Below are 20,344 nucleotides of genomic sequence, written 5' to 3' on the forward strand. Positions count from 1 at the left end.
CTTGTGCCTCCAGATATGTTAAGTTATTGATAGGGAGGGCTGAGGTCAGCCTTAATTTTGCTTAAAAAAAAAAAAGCTGCCTGTTGTTCCAGGTGCCCCTGCTCCTTGGCATTCTGGAGCATTTGCTATGAATCCAGTTTGCCAAAGCTGTTAAATGTCCAATCTGGGGATTTATTGAGTTTGGCCATGGCTTAGCAAGATCTTTTGAGTGGAATAGTACTCTTGGGACAGTGGTTTAGTGATGCCTTAAGGAATCATAGAATTGTAGAGTTGGAAGGGACCCAAGCTGCTGAAATGCAGGAATCCTGCCCACAGCTGTCCATGGGTGGGCTCAAACCACCAACCTTCTGGTTAACAGCCAGATGCATGGACCTATTGAACCACCCAAGGTCCGCTTCTCTTCTTGCCTCTTAACAAAATATGCCAGCAATATGAAATGGAAGCGGCTTTGGGAGGAAGAGGTACAGAGATTGCCCCCTTGCTTGCCCTCCTTAGGTGCCGTGCCCTCAACGTGGAGAGTGGAAGAGTGGAGATGTATTAGCTCTGTCCCTGCCCCCCTCTACATGTTGGAGGGCTAATGTCTGCCTTGGGGAGTCTGCTGTGCTTGCCTGCACCCTGTCTCACACAGTCCTAATTACATGAGGGAAAGAATGCCTGAATAGTGTTTCATAGCTGCATTAGGTACATACATTTATTTTGACACATTGTAGAATGCGCCCATGCTTGGTTCGTACGTGAAACTGTTCTCGGTGCCTGTTGGCTTGGGGAGCTATTGGTTACAGTGTCTGGATTTTGAAAAGTACCTCCATCAATTGCTTTCTCCCAGATGTTGAGAATAGCTTGCTACACATCACAGCCCTGTATTACCCCCAAATGGTGTACCTACAAGAGATAGTAAAAGATCAGTTCCTCTGTGTTGTTGTTTTTAAAATTGTTATTTATTAAATTTGTGTCCATAGATCTCAGGGAGCTCACAACATATAAATAAGTAGTTAAAAACCCCCCACAAAATACAAGAAAAACCAATAGCCTCCCTCCCTCCAACAAACACATTTAAAAGGGTGTTGGATATTAACCAGGGAAAGGCCTGGTTGAAGAGAGACATTTTTATCTAGTGCCTAAAGGTGTGTAATTAAAGCACCAGCCAAACCTCCCTGGGGAAAGCATTCCACAGATGGAGCCACTGCAGAACAGGCCCATTCTCATGTTGCCACCCTCCAGACCTGGAGGGGCAATGGATGCCCCATTCCTGATTTAGATAATTGGGATTACTGAAAAGGGGCAAATGGGGCTTGTCAACCTGGGAAGGCAGCCCATCTGAGAGAAGGAGCACTCTGATCCTAAAGCTCCACTGCCTTGCAGGATATCTCCGGGAGAAGAAAAGGATAAGTTGTTAAGCCCTACACAGTGGAGTCCCCAAGGTGGTTGGATGCTTCCTTGTCTGCCTTCTGGCAACTCCTGCAACCCAGCTGGTGCCAAACTTACTGCTCTGCTTTCCTTTGGACCATGTCAGCGAGGTGGAAGGTGTGGGTCTTGTGGTCTGGGCAGCCCAGGACCTTCATAGACATTGCCCAGGCTTGTGCCCCGGGAAGGTCACTTCAGTGATTTGACTTCACCCCCGGAGGTTCACTCCATTGTTTCTTGAGACAGATGGATGCAAAGCAATTGTCAAAAAAGCCCCAATCTTGCTCAACAGGACATTGGAGACTTGCTAATACTGAAATATGTGGGATCTAGAAAAGGTTTTCTACAGGACTGGACTGGCCTAGCCTTCAAGCTCACAGGGACTGTCCTTTCCATCCAAGAAGCATTTACTTCTCCTTTACCCAACAGGTGAGCCCCCTTTGTTCTGATGGCTCTGTTTAGCTCGGCAAGGCAAGGCTCGAGTGTGCAAATAATATACAGACTTCAGGTCTTCCAAGTAACTTATCGATGTCCTTGGGCTGCCATAACCCCAAGCAAATGTGGCAATGAGGAGATTGCAAGGACATTCAGAGCACAGCAAGTAATGTGAAACCAAGTTAACGCTGAAATGCGAGCGAGATTATCTGCAAAGTGATTCGCAAGCAGGTCACAAAAATTTACCAAGTGTTCCTCATGTGTAAATAAAGTCCGTAGAGATGGACAGAGAAGTGATTTAGAACACCCTGGAGTCAGTGCTTGGGAAGTTCATTTTAGAAAGGAATTAGTTGTGGTTTACATTCACCCCCTTGAAAATAGAACTAACTCTGTTTCCAGTTTGATTTGCAGCTCATTGTGTAATTGATTCACGTGGTCCTTGGCTTCTGCTCCCCTCCAGCCTTCAGAATTTACAAGCTGCTCTGCTGGAGTATAAAATAGACATAAGAAACCATCAAAACACAGTGTAATGTGAACAACAGTTTCATTTATTTCCCCAACAATTACTGTAGGATCTTCAAACTTAACAGAGCAGCATTATTTTTCAGTGGCCACAACCCAGAATTAAGTGTGACGAAACTCATATACATATACAAATGATTGAAATGCAATTAAATTGAATAAAATTGCCCCAAGCCCCACTGCAAAAGGAACTTAATTTGCTTTTCAGTCCGTCCCGTCCGTCCCCCGAAATTATAAGGAATGGCTTTCAGGTGCCATTCAGTGATCTTTGAATCTGTTATAGTGAATTAATTTGTCTGATTTAGTTCATGCCAAGCACTGATCAGAGCTAGAACCGAGTGGGCTGAGAAAAACAAGCAAATATAGGTGAGCTAATATGTTGGGGTAACTTGGGAGAAAGGTTTAAGCAATTTTCCGTCTCCAGAGTTTCATGCAAATAGCCTTGAATGGGAGACAGGGCACGTGAACTTTGACCTCTCTGGAGTGAGGAAGTCTGCGCACATGGGATGCAACTTGCATATTGCCAAAATAAGGGGAAACGGCCACCAAAAAAAATAGGATTCAAAACAACATATAGTCTTCATAATGTTACCATACATATTGTGTGCAAATAATAGACCTGATTGCTATAATTTAAATAGAAATGCAATACAGAAAGGCTGTTTTCTTACTCTTTAAATTGGACTTTGACAAGACAGCCCTTCAGATCAGGTCCAGCCCATCTGTGAGGCAGACACCTCAGGTGGTGGAATCCCCAGGGTGGCTCTCCATCCCGCCTGTCAGAAAAAGAGGGCGAAGTGCTGGTGGCTTCCAGTGAGATCTCTCAATCGGGATCTCGCTGGAACATGGGAGCTGCTGCCACACTGCCCCGATCCGCAAGGCTTCAGGGAAGCAAGGCACCTTCCACTTCACCCCCAACGGCGAAACGTGACATGCTGTCCCTGCTTTGGATAGAAGACTATCCTCCGTCAAGTAGGGTAAAAGGTAAAGTTAAAAGTCCAGTCAAAGGCGAATATGGGGTATGGCACTCGTCTCACTTTTGGACTGAGGAGGCCAGAGTTTTCTGCAGGCATTTTTTCCGGGTCATGTGGCCAGCATGACTAAACCGCTTCTGGCACAACGGGACACTGACTGAAACCAGAGTGCAAGGAATGCTGTTTACCTTCCCGCCGTAGCGGTACCTATTTATTTACTTGCACTGGCCATGCTTTCGAACTGATAGGTTGGCAGGAGCTGGGACAGAGGCAACAGGCGCCTCAACCCGTTTGGGGGATTCGAACCGCTGACCTTCTAAATCGGCAAGCCCAAGAGGCTCCGTGTTTTAGACCACAGTGCACCCACATCCCATGCTGTCAAGTAGGATGCATAGCAAGCAGATGAAAGAGACACCTAAAAGATGTTTCTCTCTGTGTGTGAGAGAGAGTTCTAGAAAGAAAGTGTCCGCTGGCAGCTGCACTTGGGGTCCTTTCCTCGAAGCAGCAGCAGAGATCTGGCGTAGCATCCCTGCTGCCCGCAAGGGCTTTGTGAATCGTGGAAGCCACAAAAGGGTCAGAGGCTATACTGTGGGAGCTTCAGTTGCTCCTGTGCCCTTCTCTTGTCGTCTGCTTCTAATGCCAAGGTGGGATGATTGGCCATGGCAGAACTTATGAGGCACAGAACCAGTGCCAGAATTATGTATAAGCGAAACAAGCTATAGCTTAGGGCTCCACTCTCTCTCCCCTTCCCCATTTCACTATTAATATACTTAAATTTCAGTTCAACAATTACTTTGATAAAATACATATTTTGTTATGTGCAATGGCTTTAGATACCTGTTAGGTCATAAATTACCACATAGCATATATTCAACACAAAAAACAGTGACAATTTGTTGTTGACAAAGGACAGCTGGACATATAAAGGGGCCCCATTAGCTTCAGTAGCTTAGGGCCCTCGCCAAACCTAAATGCGGCCCTGCACAGAACCAAGGGCTGCGTGCATCTATGAGGCTATGTGTGGGTAGGCTTGCCATACATCAGGAAAATTCCTGACATATCCTGGTTTTGGGGTGTAAAAATGGCATTGAGGGAATTTTGCCAAACTGGCAAAATGCCAGGGAAACCTGATGTATGGCAACGCGATGGAAACGGCAGTGGAAACAGCTCAAAAAGCTTAAAAAACACTATTGGGGGATGGGAGGTTTCCCCAAAAATTCTCAACTGTTTGGGTTGTTCCCCAAAAGAAAGTTCAACAATTAGGCGGGTGTCAGGAATTTTACTTTTTTGAAATATGGCAACCCTATGTGCAGGGAACTGTGTGCGCTTTTTGCCTGCTGAAGAAGAGTCACCAGTAGCTTGCAGGGCTGAGATGGTAGAGTTTAGAAATGGGAGAAGGCCAGTCTGATGTGGAGCAATTGCACCATCTGCTGGCAATCCAGAGAAGAAGAAAAAATAACCAAACCAGGGAGGAGAGATTTCCGGAATGCCACTTAAATGGATAGCTGGAGCCTAAACCCAACCGCTTGTGGTCTGGCTAAATCTGGGGACAAGAGGGCAAATTATATAGTTGCAGACTCTCTAAGTGTCCCTATTTTCCAAGGACATCCCTGATTTAGAGAAGCCGTTCCGGTTTCTGATTTGATCCCAGAATGTCCCACTTTCCTTAGGATGCCCCTATTTTCATCAGAGAAATGTTGAGGATTTGGAGTTGCAGTTTCTTTCTTTTTTTTTTAAATAATATTTATTAAAGTTTTCCAAAACAACAAATACATTTAACAAACAATAAACAATAAAACAAAACTACAATACAAACATTACTACAAAAAGAGAAGAAAAAATGAACTATTATATTAAAAACCTCAATTTCATCACATCTTTAAATGGACTTCCTCCTGTTTCCACCTATTGCGTCCCTTACAAAATATTTTATGTAACTTCCCAATTAAAGGCTATCACATATTTTAAAATTTTTAATTAAAAAAAACATTTTCTAAATCTATTTCTACATTCTTACTCTCCTAAAATTCACACCTATATTCAAGCTACATTTGAACAGCCTATCCTTTTTTCCCCAAACAAAACCTAACTTTAAATCTTACAATACTTTTTTAAATACAATTTAAATTTTCCCCATTCTTTCTCCACTGCTTCGTCTGTCTGGTCACGGATTCTCCCGGTCATTTCTGCAGGCTCCATATAGTCCATCATTTTCATCTGCCATTGTTCAATAGGCACCACTGTAATTATATAACCTTAGAACACATCTGAAGGCAGCCCTGTATAGGTTTTAAGGTTTAATGTTTTGTGAGGTTTTTATATGTGTTGGAAGCCTGCCCAGAGTGGCTGGGGCAACCCCAGCCAAATGGGCAGGGTACAAATTGTTAGTATAATTATTATTAACGAAACAGAAATAAAAAATAAGCTAACAGCACACCACAACAAAGGTCATATTATCTGCCTGATGTTGGACAGTCCGGGCAATTCTGCTGCCCGTGCAGCAAGCCCTGAGCCCCATGAGGACTCAAGAACAGCTGACATAGTTGGGTATGTTTAGTTAGGAGGAGATAAAGTAAGGGGTGGGACGGGACATGTTGGGGGTCTTCAAATACCTGAGGGGTTGTCACCCAGAAGATGGAGCAGACAGTTGTTGAGAGTGGTTAGGAGGCTCCTATTCCCTTCGCAGAGCTACATTTCTCAGAGTTCCCCAGGGAGAGGGATTGACTGTTAAACCTCTCTGGGAATTCTAGCTATGCAAGGGGAACAAGGTCTCCTAGCAACTCTCAGCACCCTTAACAAACTACACTTCCCAGGATTCTCGGGGGGGGGGGGCCTGATTATTTAAGCCGCGCCATACTGCTTTCAGGGCATAGGGCTGATGGGACCCAAGAGAGGAGCTGAAGCAAATCAGCCCCCAACACCGCTGTGGCGATGCGTGAATGGGTCTAAAACCCCAGGTGAAATGGGCTTAGCCTCCTGAGTTGCGGTAATAATAATAATAATATAATAATAATAATTTATTTATACCCCACCCATCTGTCTGTGTTTCCCCAGCCACTCTGGGCGGCTTCCAACAAAATATTAAAAATGCATTAAAACACCAGTCATTAAAAACTTCAGTAAATAGGCTGTCTTCAGTTGTCTTCTAAAAGTCGGGTAGTTTTTATCTCCTTGAAATCTGGTGGGAGGGCATTCCACAGGGTGGGCGCTGTTAAGTTGTGGGGTGGACACAGCAGACGACACAGTGATTTCCAAGCAGCTCTTATTTATTCTCAGGCTGGAACAGAAGTGAGCTGAAGGCCTCAGCAGCCTGCTTATATAGAACTCAGCTACAAAGCAACAGTAACAACTTTCCGCAGTTAACCAATCCCTGAGCGTCACTTTACAATCCTTCTTTTGCATATGCGGACCTGAGTGAAAACTGCAGCAGAATGAACTATATACACACACCCCTAGTGGCCTAGGGTGAGACTTCATACATAACAGGCGCCACCACCGAGAAGGCCTGGTTCTCTGTAACTTTGCTTCTCGCAGTGAGGGTACTGCCAGAAGGCCCTCGGCGCTGGACCTCAGTGTCTGTGTTGAAGAAGGAGTGGAGACGCTCCTTCAGGTATACTGGGCCGAGCCATTTAGGGTTTTAAAGGTCAGCACCAACACTTGATTTGTGCTTGGAATGTACTGGTTGTCACGAGGCTTTCTCTGCACTCACATGGACTGCTGTTTCCCAACAATGCACCAGAAAAGTTGTTTCTTTACCCCCCCAGCCCACCCCAATGGTAGCTATCAGACTGCATTGGTTTGGAATCGACAGCTGGACTTGTGAACTTGCAGTTTGCGTAGAAAGCTTATGCAGTTCATTTTCCTGGGACTTGCACACCCCCCCCCCCTGAGTTATTTTCTTCTTTGAAAGGAGGACGAGCACTGCAGCGTGACTCTTCCCACTTCTGACACCACGGGGCGTTCGCAGAGAGCCAGGACGCCAGCTTGGGCTCAAACCCCAAGCCAGCTTTAGTTTCCTGGCCTCTTCTCTCCTTGCGCTGGCGTTTATGCGGCTCAGACCGCACACCCTCCCTTCCCCTTCCAGGGAAATTGATTAAAATTAGAGTGTCAGAATAAAGATATGTACGGATACATGAATGTCTGAATGCGAAATACCTGCACATGTGCTCAGAATGGGGAAAGGGCAGGCGAGGGACATAAGAATATTAAAAAACAAACCACAACCCTAGGTACATTTATGGGTGTGGATGGCAAGCAATAGAACAACAGAGAACACAGTGGTTTCTCAAGATACAGACGCTTCAGGTTACAGATGCTTCAGGTTACAGACTCTGCTAACCCAGAAATAACGCTTCAGGATAAGAACAGAAATTGTGATTTGGCCGTGCGGCGGCAGCGGAGGCCCCATTAGCTAGAGTGATGCTTCAGGTTAAGAACAGTTTCGGGTTAAGAACTGACCTCCAGAACGAGTTAAGTTCTTAACCTGAGGTACCACTGTACTGTGAAAAAACGGGAATGTGTGGAAATTGATACAGATGTGAGAAATGGCACTGCCAATGTTACCCCTCCCCTACAAAGCAAACCTCGTTCATTGAATGTTTTTTTGTTTTAAAATAGTCAAAGCGATCCCGTTCTGTAGTAAGAGACTCTGTTCCATTTCAGTAGAAACATAAGCTCAGTCGGTAGATCGCGAGACTCTTAATCTCAGGTTGTGGGTTCGAGTCCCACGCCAGGCAGAATATTCCTGCATTGCAGGGGGTTGGACTAGAAGACCCTTGGGGTCCCTTCCAATTCTATGACTCTTGAGTTTTTACAATCTGGCCCCAGCTCCCTGCTCATGTCATTTCATCCATTTTTTAAAAAAATTGTTTGTATTAAATATTTTATCGGGTTACCAAAGTACAAAAATACGGAAAGCTTCACAAATTTTATTTCATTTGTTTCTTCCTTGCGGTATTATTTTATGGGTCAAAAACCCACACTACAGTATAAATGTTTGCAGCTGTTTATTTCCAAAACTGGCAGCGAGGCCTGAACATGAATTATTTTAGTAACTCTGGTGTGGCGCTATCAGTATAATGTTGTGAATATTCAGCTTTCCCCCAGGAGCCTTAGTAGTGTAGGAGGTTGCTGTGTTTAGCGTGTCAATGAAAGGAAACTTAGAATGATTCATCGCCACCTCACCCCCTTTGCAGTAAAGCGCTAGTCAATCAATAGTCTTGCCGCTAACTCTGGGGAGGATTTTTATTTTTATTTTTTAGTTGCCTTCATAAAATATTTTAATTATCTCAAAATCATAAAATATAAGTAGGCACAATTTGCTTGGGACTCAGGAGGGTAATATGAACGAGAGGAAGAGATAAATGTTTTGCGTTCCCACGAACTTAAATCAACCTCTATAATATGAAACCTAACGCAGAGCGAAAACAGTGAGTTAGTGGCAATATTTAACTTCCCAATAACAGGAATAAATATTACGGCAGTCGGTTTATGTAATCGCTGTTATGGAAAAGAGAGGGAAATAAATACATTGTTCGGAACTCTGCATTAATCCCCCCCCCCCTTCGGCATGTTTTCCACCACCACAATTGGTTAATTTCTTCTTTCCAAGTGTTTTACAACTGTTCATTCCTTGGCTGGATCTAGACGCATCTAAGAAGTGTTTCGGTTTAAAGCACTGTAAAATTAAACAGGGAATCCAGTAGGGAAAACGGGACTCCATGTTGCCATCTGGTGGCACACAAACTTATATTGCACATACAATGCACATAAATCGCTTTTTCTTTAGCAGTCTAGCTGAGCCCCTTCTTTCTGAAGCCCTGCTTTAGAAGTTAACTCTTATTGCATTATTATATTAATGCAGCAGATGACAGAGGCTGTGAGCATCTGCGAAGGGGGCCATGCTCGTGCGTCGATGGGGCCTTCCAAACAGAAGGACAACCTGACGTCAGCAGGTCAAACTTGGCGAGGGGGGAGACTTGGTGCTCATCTTCTCTGCCACGGGCAGACAAGCGGAAATACTGTGCCCTGGAATGGCCCCCTCTTGCCCAAACTTGCCAATTCCCTCTTCTGTGCAATGTTAAAGCTGCAAGAGCCCTCTTCTCTTTTTTCAATTGGTCACCCTACAGTTGTCTACCATTAGACAGTGTGACGCAGCTGCAGAGCATTGCAAACTCCTCTCGAATTTCCTGGGTTTCCTAAGTTAGGACACACTATTTGGCCCAAGGGCATTGTTGCTGAGACAACCAGAAGTGTACCTTTGTATCGGGATATTCATTCACCGTATTTTTCGCTCCATAAGACGCACTTTTTTCCTAAAAAGTAAGGGGAAACCTGTGCGTCTTATGGAGCGAATGGTGATCCCTGGAGCTAAATTGCCCAGGGGCCAAAGCAGATTGTGCCCTTTATTTTACAAAGAGAAAGGGGGGTTTGAAGGACCCCGCTCAGCAGCTGATCAGCAAGAGATCGGGAGAGAGATAAGAGTCCCGGCTCCCTTTCAGCCCCGCCCTCCTTTGTTGAATGTGCTGCAGAGGGGGTTGTTTGTTTCCCCAGGAAATTTGAGTTGAACCCCATAAAAATGGGCTTTTCCTCTTTGCTTTTCCCCCTTTATAAAAAAAGCTGCAAAACTTTTAGCTGATCCTCAAAAAAAAACAGGCTTTACCCTTTGCAAAAAGCTGCAAAACTTTTAGCTGATCCTCAAAAAACAGGCTTTACCCTTTGCAAAAAGCTGCAAAACTTTTAGCTGATCCTCAAAAACAGGGCTTTTAGGAGGAGGAAAACCAGAAAAATTTTTTTTTCCCTTGTTTCCTCCTCTAAAAGAGGTGCATCTATGGAGCGGAAAATATGGTAAGTGTGGATGGAGTTCCTTGACCCTACATTGTGTCTGGTGGCAGCACTGCCCAAATGAAGAGGCAGGGCATTGAGCAATTCTCTTAAAAATAATTACCATACTTTTCATTTATAAGAAACATTTCAACTCTAATTCTCACATTTCAAACTTGGGACTTCCCTCCCTCTCTTTCTGTAGTTCCTTAGATTTTTACATCTTTTCCTGCATATCCCAACCCTCTACTTATTCCTTTATTCATCTGTTTTCATAGATGTTTTTGAAACTGCAAGTTTCTACACTATCCTGCTAATGTCCTAATCTGTTTGCAATTTGTAGATATTTGCTCAACCATTTTCATTCCTTAATTAAAAAAAGCTTGTTGTCTTGACTTTTTATTCTTCTGACATGTTTTGCCATTTCTGTAGCCATTCTTCTCTAATTGGGACTTTTCTTCTTTGGCATTGAAACAATTCAACTTATCTACCAGGGTTGAGCGCTCTCTCTTTCTCTCTCCGCTGCCAACAAGATTTGGGGGGGGGGCACTCTTTGCGAAGAGGCAGGGAATAATGCACCTCCAAAATAGGTTTTGCAGCATGGATAAATTCCACAAAAAAAATCACTAGAGTAGTAGGTGTAAAGCCTTTGTGACGGAGAAGTAGGATTATATTACTGGTGAAGATCGGCAGAAAACAGATCCAAACATGCCCTGCCACAGCTTTCCTGAAACTCCTCCGGCTGACTCACAACCATGATATCTGGGTGGTTGGTATGGAGAGCAGAATAAATCCGTTAGCATCAAAGAAAGAATCAAGGAATATTTAATAGTCATGAATGAAAGACAACCCGGACAGCTGCTCAAGTTCACCCACGCTTTGAGGAAGTGGGAGGGGTGTAATGTATTCTTGGCATTCAGTTCACGTGCTTCCTCTTAACTTTTGCAGCAAGTTTACAACGGTTCATCGATTGCTGGCCTAGCCGGGCTTGGGGGCTTTTCTCTTAATGGCAGCTACGGGATCAGAAAGAGGGAGCTTTCAGAACATGCTCTCTACACGTCTTTAACATAGAAGACAATCAGGATCATTGTAGGGAGAAGCGGCCCCACCCTGGTTTGCTGTGGTCTAAGCCACTGAGCCTCTTGGGCTTGCCGATCGAAGGTCAGCAGTTGAATCCCTGCGACGGAGTGAGCTCCCGCTCTGTCCAGCTCCCTGCCAGACCCTGCCAACCTAGCATTCGAAAGAACCCAGTGCAAGTAAATAGGTACAGCTGTGCGGGAAGGTAAACGGCATTTCCGTGCACTCGGCACTCGTCAGTGTCCCGTTGCAGCAGAAGCGGTTTAGTCAGCTGGCCACCACCCAGAAACTGTCTGTGGACAAACCGGCTCCCTTGGCCTGAAGCGAGATGATTGCCGCAACGCCATAGTCGCCTTTGACTGGACTTAACCTTCCAGGGGTCGTTACAGGTGGGTAGCCGTGTTGGTCTGCCATAGTCAAAACAAAATCGAAAATTCTTTCTAGTAGCCCTTAGAGACCAACTGAGTTTGTTCCTGGTATGAGCTTTCGTATGCATTACCTTCTTCAGATACCACTTTCCAGGGGTCCTTGTCCTTTACCTTTTACCCCAATGCCGTCCATGGGCGAGGGTACGTCTGCTGTGAGGCAGCCTGCCAAGCACATGTTGGGGATCGCTGTGGGTCCTCAGCCATGGACAGCATGGAGAGAAGCTGATCAGACACAACACTAAGGCACAAAGCTGGTTTTGTTTCCTCTTGGTGAGCCAGGAGGGCAGTGAGGAGTGGTTTCCTTGTGAATGCAGTAAACCATGGTCATTCTTACGTATACAAAATCCACAACACACAAAAATAAAACATGAGGTGCCGAAATCCCAAAGGAGCAGAAAAGACTGTTATGTATGCGACCCACAGCGCACAGATGTTCTGGCCCAGAAATGGAAAGAAGATAAAGTCCCCCCCAGAGAAGAATGGCAGATGAATTTAATGGACTATGCTGAAATGGCTAAAATGACCTGAAGAGTTAGAAATCAGGAAGACCAAAATTTTAATAGGGAAGGGGGAAAATTATAAACAGTTAAAATCGTTAGTAGGATTGGAATATCACTTGTAGTTTTGCTATATACAGTTTGAAATTTTAATTTACACTTTTATCACATTCTACTCAGCTGAGTATTTTTTAAGCTATTTTATTGTTAGTAATTGTAAACCAGTCTGTGATGTTCTGTTTCTGTTTTCGGTTCTTATGTGTTATGGGCTTAAAGCCGAAATAAAAATGAGTTAGTTGGGCACTTGTAGTTTAAGTTGATTCTGGATATAATGGAAGAGGTAAGGGGTTTGGATTAACATAAAAGAGGTGGGAGGAAATGAGTAATAATAGGACCCACAAAGGGGAGGATGGAAGTCCAGGAGATCCTTGGAATCTTGTTTTTTATGATTTTGTCTCTGTAATTTTTAAGTTGAAAACCAAATAAATAATTTAAATAATAATAATATAATAACATTATGGGAGACTAGTCTAGAACCCCTCTCCAACATGCAATTTTCTATGCTTCAGGTTTTCAACCAACGAAGACCGAAGCAGTTTTACCACCTCCCACGTGAATGTCGTTTAAGCAACTGGTGTCCATGTGTCCCGGAAACCCTGGGTATTTTGAAGCTTATTTCATTGTATGATTTTGCATGTGAAAATAAAGAGTTTTTGTTTCCCCCCCCCACTGAGAACATGCAAAATACAGTTCCCTGCGCTCTCCGTGATTTCCAGCCGTGACTGCGATAGAGAAATGAAGGAACTTTTCTATGTTGGTTGCTGATTTCAAGTCTAGGTCTATTTATTGAGACAAGGTCAAATATACATCATTTCATCTTCATTGTTCCCATGATTGGAGGGCCCAGCCCATCTACAGCATCTGGGCTTCTCTCCTAAGCTTAAATGCCAACGTCACCCATCGCCAATGGGGAGCATGCTAATATTCACTCGCGGATCACGGAAGATCTTCTCATTCAACTGATGGGGGTGCTGGCCATCACAGGTCTCTTTGGCTGGCTTAAGGACTCTCCCGACCACAAAACCTATTAGAAAGGGTGGGGAGGGCAGGGAGAGAGAAAACGTATCTTATTTTTTACAAGAAAACACGGCACAGTGCACCTTTTACCCTTATATTTACATATTTCTATTTTATCTATATTATTTCCATATATGCCTAGGGCCTGACATTGGAGTCTGACCGATGTACCACCAGATTTGAACAAACAGCCATTTCCCAAAATACTGCTTGAAAAGTGTAGTCTGCGCTCTGAAAATCAGATTTCAAGCCATCTGATGATGATGATGATGATATATTTATATCCACCCATCAGGCTGAGTTTCCCCAGCCACTCTGGTGGCTCCCACAGAATATTAAAGCACGATAAAACATCAAACATTAAAAATCCCTGAACAGGGCTGCCATCAGATGTCCTAAATCTAAAAGTCAGATAGTTGTTTATTTCCTTGACATCTGATGGGAGGACATTCCACAGGGTGGGTGCCACTACCAAGGAGGCCCTGTGGTACCCTGTGTTACATACGTCATACTGATCCTTCCGGGTCTTGCTACGTAACCCAAGCATACGTAACGCGAACGAACAACAAAAAAGAAACACCCAGAGGTTTGTGGGTTTATGCGCTTGTGCAGAACGCTTTTGCGCACCCGCCGTGTGTGCGCTCCGCGGAGGACTTCCGGGTCGCGGAGGTGCGGTAAACTGGACGTACGCAACACGGAGGTGCCAACACAAGGTATGATGTATTCAATCTTTGCTCGGAGGTTGATTCAGCGATTACTCCCAGCAAGGGACTGTACTTTTAGTTCTCTCCCCGCCCCCAGTACAAATTGACTAATAGAACTGAGTTTTTTTAAGATACAAGAGATAATTCCCTTCCAAACGAAGTTCCAATGCTTTTCCCTTTCTTTCCTTCCTGTTAGCAAAGGCATAATATGTGTCCTCTGTCCACCACACCAGTATTTCCCCCGTAAAAACAACTCATGTGACTGAGGGCCTATCAGTTTAAAGCTGTCACCCAAAATAAAGGAGTGGCTTCTATGACTTCCCTTGATCGGTGCTATGCTCAACAAGGTCTAGTGTCCAGATCAAGGGAAGTCATAGTCCTGCTCTACTCTGCCAACTGGATAATGTGTCGAGTTCTGGGCCCCACAATGTAAGAACACTGACAAGCTGAACTTGTGTAGAGGAGGGCGAAAGATGATCAAGGGCACATAGGCAACTCGGCCGTCCAGATTTTTGGGACTACAACACCCATCAACGCCCTGACCACCACAACTCCCTGACACTGGTCCTGTTAGCTAGGAATGATGGGAGTTGTAGTCCCCAAAAACACTGGGGGCTGAGTTTGGCCTATGAAATGATCAAGGGTCTGGAAGCCAAGCCTTACGTGGAACGGCTGAAGGAATTGGGAATGTTCCGCTTGGCGAAGAGGAAACTGAGAAAATATATGACAGCCATCTCCAATATCTAAAGGGCTGTTACATGGCAGATGGAACAAGCTAGCTTCCTCCTGCTCTGGAGGATATAGGGCCCGTAGCAATGGCTTCAAGTTACAAGAAAGGGAGTTCGACTAAACATCAGGAAGAGCTTTCTGACAGTAAGAGCTGTTTTACAGTTGAGCGGACTTCTACGAGGTTGTGGACTCTTCTTCCTTGGAGGTTTCTAAGCAGAGGGTGGATGGCCATCTCTCATGGATGCTTTAGTCGAGATTCCTGCATCGCAGGGGGTTGGACTAGATGCTCGGGTGCCCCTTCCAACTCTACAATCAATGATTCTATAGTGTTTCCTATATCATAATCGTTGGAATTCTTTGAATGATTTAGTAGTGATTGTTAACAGGCTCCACAAAACCTATGCTCCAATGAATTTGTTAAGAACTTTTAAGGTGCCAGGAGCTTCCTTGAGGAAGCATGCTGTACTTACATTATCAATTGCTATTATCCCTCCTTTTCCTCACAAGCTGTAAGCATCTTTCATAGTAATCGTTGTACCCATCTTTGTTAGCATCTATGAAAGCAAAGTCAAATGTCCCAGCTTCGCCATTTGCCAGAAGTTCTCTAGACATTAAAAAAAGGACAATTTCATTTCAAATAGGAACGTCTGTGACAATGGGAAAGTCATATTGCAGAAGAAGGAAAAGAGAGTGAACACCATTCAGGGTTGCACTTTGCTATGAGAATGCTACAATGCTGCACGAGCAACAGAAACAGAAACCAGTTTTGCTTTGACTTTTGGGTTCAGTGTTTTGAGAGGGTTGGAGTGGGTTACAAAAAATGGGACATGCTTTGGAAATGGAAAATGTTAAAAATTATAGCCAAAAATTTTTGAGACCGGAGGGAGGGAAGGGTAGAAAAAGGGAAAATTTAGCTTTATAAATTGTTTGAATATTTAAAATCTGATAAAGGTCATAGAAGAGTTCAGAAGTTTTTAGAGGCCGAGGTCGAGTAAAAAATTATAAGTAATTAACTTGATGTATAAATATGTTTAAAAGTGGTAAGGAGGAAAGTTAGTGGGTAAAAAGAATAGATATGATGTGGAAAACTGGGAATTAGGTTCGACTTTGAATTCAACGGGGGGATCAGAGGAAGTCAATCGATGATGAAATCAAGAGAGGAAGAATGGCTGGCCCTTGGTGGGAGGGGGGAGTATGAAAAAATTTAACCTTGTAATGTTTTGTGCTTTAAATTGTAAAAACCCTATAAATTTTTAATAAAAAGGAAACATCTGTAGGACAGTTCAGTTTCAGTGAAACTAGCAGACTCCTCCCATTAGCATGCCTAATGTACAATAGCGCTGTGCTATAATTTCATAGGAGCTTGATTTGTGTGAGTTGAATTTCAGATTTTGTGTGAGTTGATATTTCAGAGGTGAGGGGCCTACCAAAAAGCAAACCATCCTTTATGAAAAAAACAACACTTTTTTGCATTAAGCCACTCTCCCGACACACCCACTAAACTGGTGAACCCATTTTGTTATTTACTTTTCTCAACCAGTATGACATGTCACAATTCAGCTGCACATTCTATATTTTCAGGCATTATTGACATACCTAGTGTTTGGATGGCTGGCTTTATCCTTAGGTCAATTTTGTGATCCACTCTTGCCTGAAGAGAGAGCTAAAGGTCATTTCCTATGAAAGGCAGCAGTCATGCACTGTAATTTGAACGGAATCCGTTCTGGAAGTCCGTTCAATGAGCCTCTTGGGCTTGCTAATCAGAAGTTGGCGGTTTGAATCCCTGCGACATGGTAAGTTTCCGTTGCTCTGTCCCAGCTCCTGCCAACCTAGCAGTTCAATAGCACGCCAAAAAGTAGCCCCCCCCCCCAAAAGCTGGAACCACTGATTAAATAGAAGGAAACAGCATCAAGGGGGGAGGTTGATATACTCTTCTAAGCCCGCTGTGCCAACCAAACTCTTACTTCTAGTTAAAAACTAAGAAACCCAATGCCTGAAATGACAGATCTCCCATGTAATACATTGCTTGGCTATCAAAAACAACGGGAAGGATAAGAGGACAAATGAGACAAGTAGTCTATAAGGAATGGAGAATTTTTAAAGATTACTTAAAAAATAATGGTATAGAAGGAATTATTGGGGCAGAACTAACTGAACCTTGTACGGATGAAATATAAAGGGTAAAGAGATATAGAGAAAATATAGTAACTATACAACTGTGTGATATAAGACAATAGACAAAATATAGTGAGATTAATTGGAGGTCATTTTTAATATTGCTTTGTTTTTATAGGTTTTGAAATTCATTTCGATCTAAGAGTATATAAAGGATGAAAGTCAGGCTATATTGGTTGAGTGAATATTCATTGTCTGTGAGTGTCTTATGTTTTTTTGCATGTAAGTTTATGTAGTATTCGTTTTTGTCTTTTCTTTTGTCTTGTTACTTAGTTTGTTAAATGTATTAATTTTAAACAATAAAGAAATATTCTTAAAAAAGCAAACATTGCTTAGCTCCGGTTCTCAGGTCTCCCAGTCCCAGGTGTGCCGACGCAGCTCGTTTACCTCTTTCCACACCGGCTTTCCGATATTGGCATAATCTTCGCTTATATCGCAGGCGACGACTCTGCCATCCTCGGGTATGAGCAGAGCCATGTTTAAAGCATTGTACCCTGTAAAGACACCTGAAACACACCAGGAATTACGGGCATTGTCTGAGCTTGGCTCCTATTTCTGAGACACAGAGAGTTCTACATCCATTCTTAACTGGTATCTTAACACAACCTCCTCCAGGCACGAGAGACTGCGGATGTCCTCAGTACTTGTTTCCAGAGAGAGAAAAATATTAAAAATAATATCCTGGCCTCTTGGGTGGGTTATTCCAAGCCTACTAACGATTTTAACTGTTTACAATGGTTTTTAAGATAAATTATAAAATTTCCCCATTCCTTATTAAAATTTTGGTCTTCCTGATTTCCGATTCTTCCGGTCATTTTGTCCATTTCGGCATAATCCATCAACTCGATCTGACATTCTTATCTGGTAGGGTTTTGAATATTTTCATGTCCTATTTGTAGAATGCCATTGCGTCATGAGAGAGAGCTACAGCAGAGAGAGAGAGAGAGAGAGAGGGGGGGGGGGGAGAAGCAGGCTCCAAAAATCTCTGGTCCTTAATGACCAATCCTGCACGGATGCTTGCGATGTCTCTGCAAAACCCACGAATTGCTCTCCTCTGCCCCACCCCAATTATCTCGCAGTTTCTAGTAACTAATGCAGAAGTGAAGGTGGTAGCGGAGACGGCCCAACTGAAACTTGCGTGCCAAGTGTTTTTTCCACCCAGCAGCCCTTGAGACTTTGCTTCGTTCTCATTTGGCCCTGCCTTGCCCTTCCTGTAAGCAGCTCGAATGGTGCTCTTGACAGTGGATTAAGCCCTGAAATGCAATTATTCAATGCTTACTTATATAGTGTTTGCCCTTGCGACTTCACAACGCTCAGAGCAATCTAACCGCAGCCAATGTACATTTGCAGGAGCTGCGGCAAGTTTGGGGATACATATGGTCTGGGACGCAGCGCAGTTCGGAAGCCACTTCCTGGAAAAATAAAACTTCTCAGAATTGTAGGCCTAAGAGGTTGCAGCCTGCTCAATGCTAGGCTTCCATTCAACATTGCCCTGGCCAGCTCAGCTCAAAGAAGCTAGTATAATTCAGACGAGAGTCCAGGCACTGAGTCATCTTTGGGGAAACCAACGCAACATTTTAAGGCAGAGGGCCAGGGATTGAATGCTGAGAAAGTCACAGAAATTCTAAAAGAACAAACGTTTGTTGCAGAATTGGGAGCATTTGTTCCTCTGCCTCAGCCCACAGCCTGAAAAGAACACGGGGATCTTTAGAGCCAAGCAAAATGTTGGGGCAGAAACTAGAAAGTGGTTGGATGCTAAGGGCTATGTTGAATCAGCCAAGCTAACAGCTAAAATACGAGAATCGAATGATGATTGGTGTTTTTTTATTTTGACGAATGGAAACCTTTTTCAGATTATTTGAAGAAATACTAATGCACGAAGAACCCGCCAGCAGGATTCAAACTATGAGTGACAGAAAGAATGAAAGATTATTGTGTTCTGACGTTAAAAAAAGAGGGAAGACAGGATGCAGCATAGGGGGGATAAGAAAAACGTCATGGCAAATGGGATGTTGACACACTCTCTCTAATGTATTGGAAGTTTTATGTGGATTTTTTTTTAATTTAATGATTTATATTTATTTTTAAAGAAAGTGATTGGATGCCAGACTTCCAGTGGACACAAGGTCACTTCTCCTCCAGATGCGATTAGCAGGCAACAGCCACATGACCCACAGATCCTGCAATTCACCTACAGATCATTCTGGAGCCATCCCGGCATAAACAGAATGACTTAACCTACTTCAATGACCTTCTTTGCTTTGATCAGCCTCGCCAGGTTGGCCATAAGCTGGGCCTGTTCATAGACACCATCATCATTTTATTGGGAAGGTTTGAAGTAACCTAGAAAAGACACCTGTTTATTACAAGTGGCTATCTTACTGATCAGTAACCAGTGCTATAAGTTATTATGGGGTGTGGGGGCTGTGTTGTGCATGTGAACACAATTTGCCTTCGGCTGATTTCTCATCTGTAAGGACCAGAGAAATGACAATAAGCTCATACCAGAACAAACTTAGTTGGTCTCTAAGGTGCTACTGGAAATATTTTTTGTTTTGTTTTGTTTTGACTATGGCAGACCAACACGGCTAACCCACCTGTAACTGCTGCACAGTGCTATTTTTTCTAGAAAAACAGGTGCCGTGAACTCTCCATGAATGCCACCCTTGTTCTCTTAGAATGGCAATGGCGGCCACCTGAGTTTGGGCATGATCCAGCTGGGAAAAGAAAGCCCTGCTCCTGCATAAAGTCTTTGCTGTAAGTCATTTGAGTTGCCTTTAGCAAAGAAAACGCAACCAGTAACGTTAACAAATATAATAATAATCACAGTAATAATTGGTAAAGGCTATACACTGAATAGCAGGAGAGTGGGGAAAACTACTGTCCCACAACTGCATAGACAGGTAACACAGGGATACCACATTTTCAAACTGTTACGTGAATTAATATTCACTGCGACGAGAGGTTCAGCAGTCGCAAGCTCCTAGAAATTACCTGTAGGTCAGCCTCGTTGCATTAACAGGGCTATTTAGAATTGGAAGGGTATTTAGAATTGAGTTCACAGTGGCAAGGGGGAAAAGGAGAGTCCGGGCCACGATACGGCCTACTCTCACTGCGGCTGAGCAGTACCACTTCAGAGGAACACAGCCTGGTGTTTTCTGCTCATCTCAGGAAAAGCAAAAGCTAAACACAGCCCGGTGTTCTCATGATGCAACGCTCTCTCAGAAGCAAAAGCTAAATTCCTCCCAACACAGACTACAGGTTGGGGGAACCGAACTGAGCACCTCCCTTCTTTCTCTTGTCTTGAGTCAGCATTCAGTCAGCAGTTACAATGGACCCAGCAGGGCACAATTACAGGGGGAAAAGGGAGGGTCCTGGTCTTTACCGATATTCGATTGTTTTTCAGAAGGGTCATATGGTGATTATCTGGTGAAAACAGCACAGAAACTTGGGGCGGAGCTTTTAGGTTTCTTTGTGGGCCCCATATACCTTTTCCTCGA

At 43.8% G+C, this 20,344-nt stretch overlaps 1 protein-coding gene across 1 annotated transcript in view; it reads right to left on the reverse strand.

The window, feature by feature from the left end:
• Positions 1–13,004: 13,004 nt before the first annotated feature.
• COMTD1 (catechol-O-methyltransferase domain containing 1) overlaps positions 13,005–20,344 on the reverse strand; it is a 39,271-nt gene continuing 31,931 nt past the window's right edge. Inside the window, 9 exon segments of the mRNA XM_033148043.1 lie at positions 13,005–13,115; positions 13,118–13,228; positions 13,231–13,243; positions 15,140–15,166; positions 15,168–15,271; positions 16,266–16,320; positions 17,232–17,350; positions 19,083–19,148; positions 19,151–19,187. Of these exon segments, the coding sequence (XP_033003934.1) occupies positions 13,072–13,115; positions 13,118–13,228; positions 13,231–13,243; positions 15,140–15,166; positions 15,168–15,271; positions 16,266–16,320; positions 17,232–17,350; positions 19,083–19,148; positions 19,151–19,187 (576 nt within the window). The 3' untranslated portion in view covers positions 13,005–13,071.

This window comes from Lacerta agilis, chromosome 5 (genome assembly GCF_009819535.1).
Source record: "Lacerta agilis isolate rLacAgi1 chromosome 5, rLacAgi1.pri, whole genome shotgun sequence".
In the NCBI taxonomy this organism is placed as follows: Eukaryota; Metazoa; Chordata; class Lepidosauria; order Squamata; family Lacertidae; genus Lacerta; species Lacerta agilis.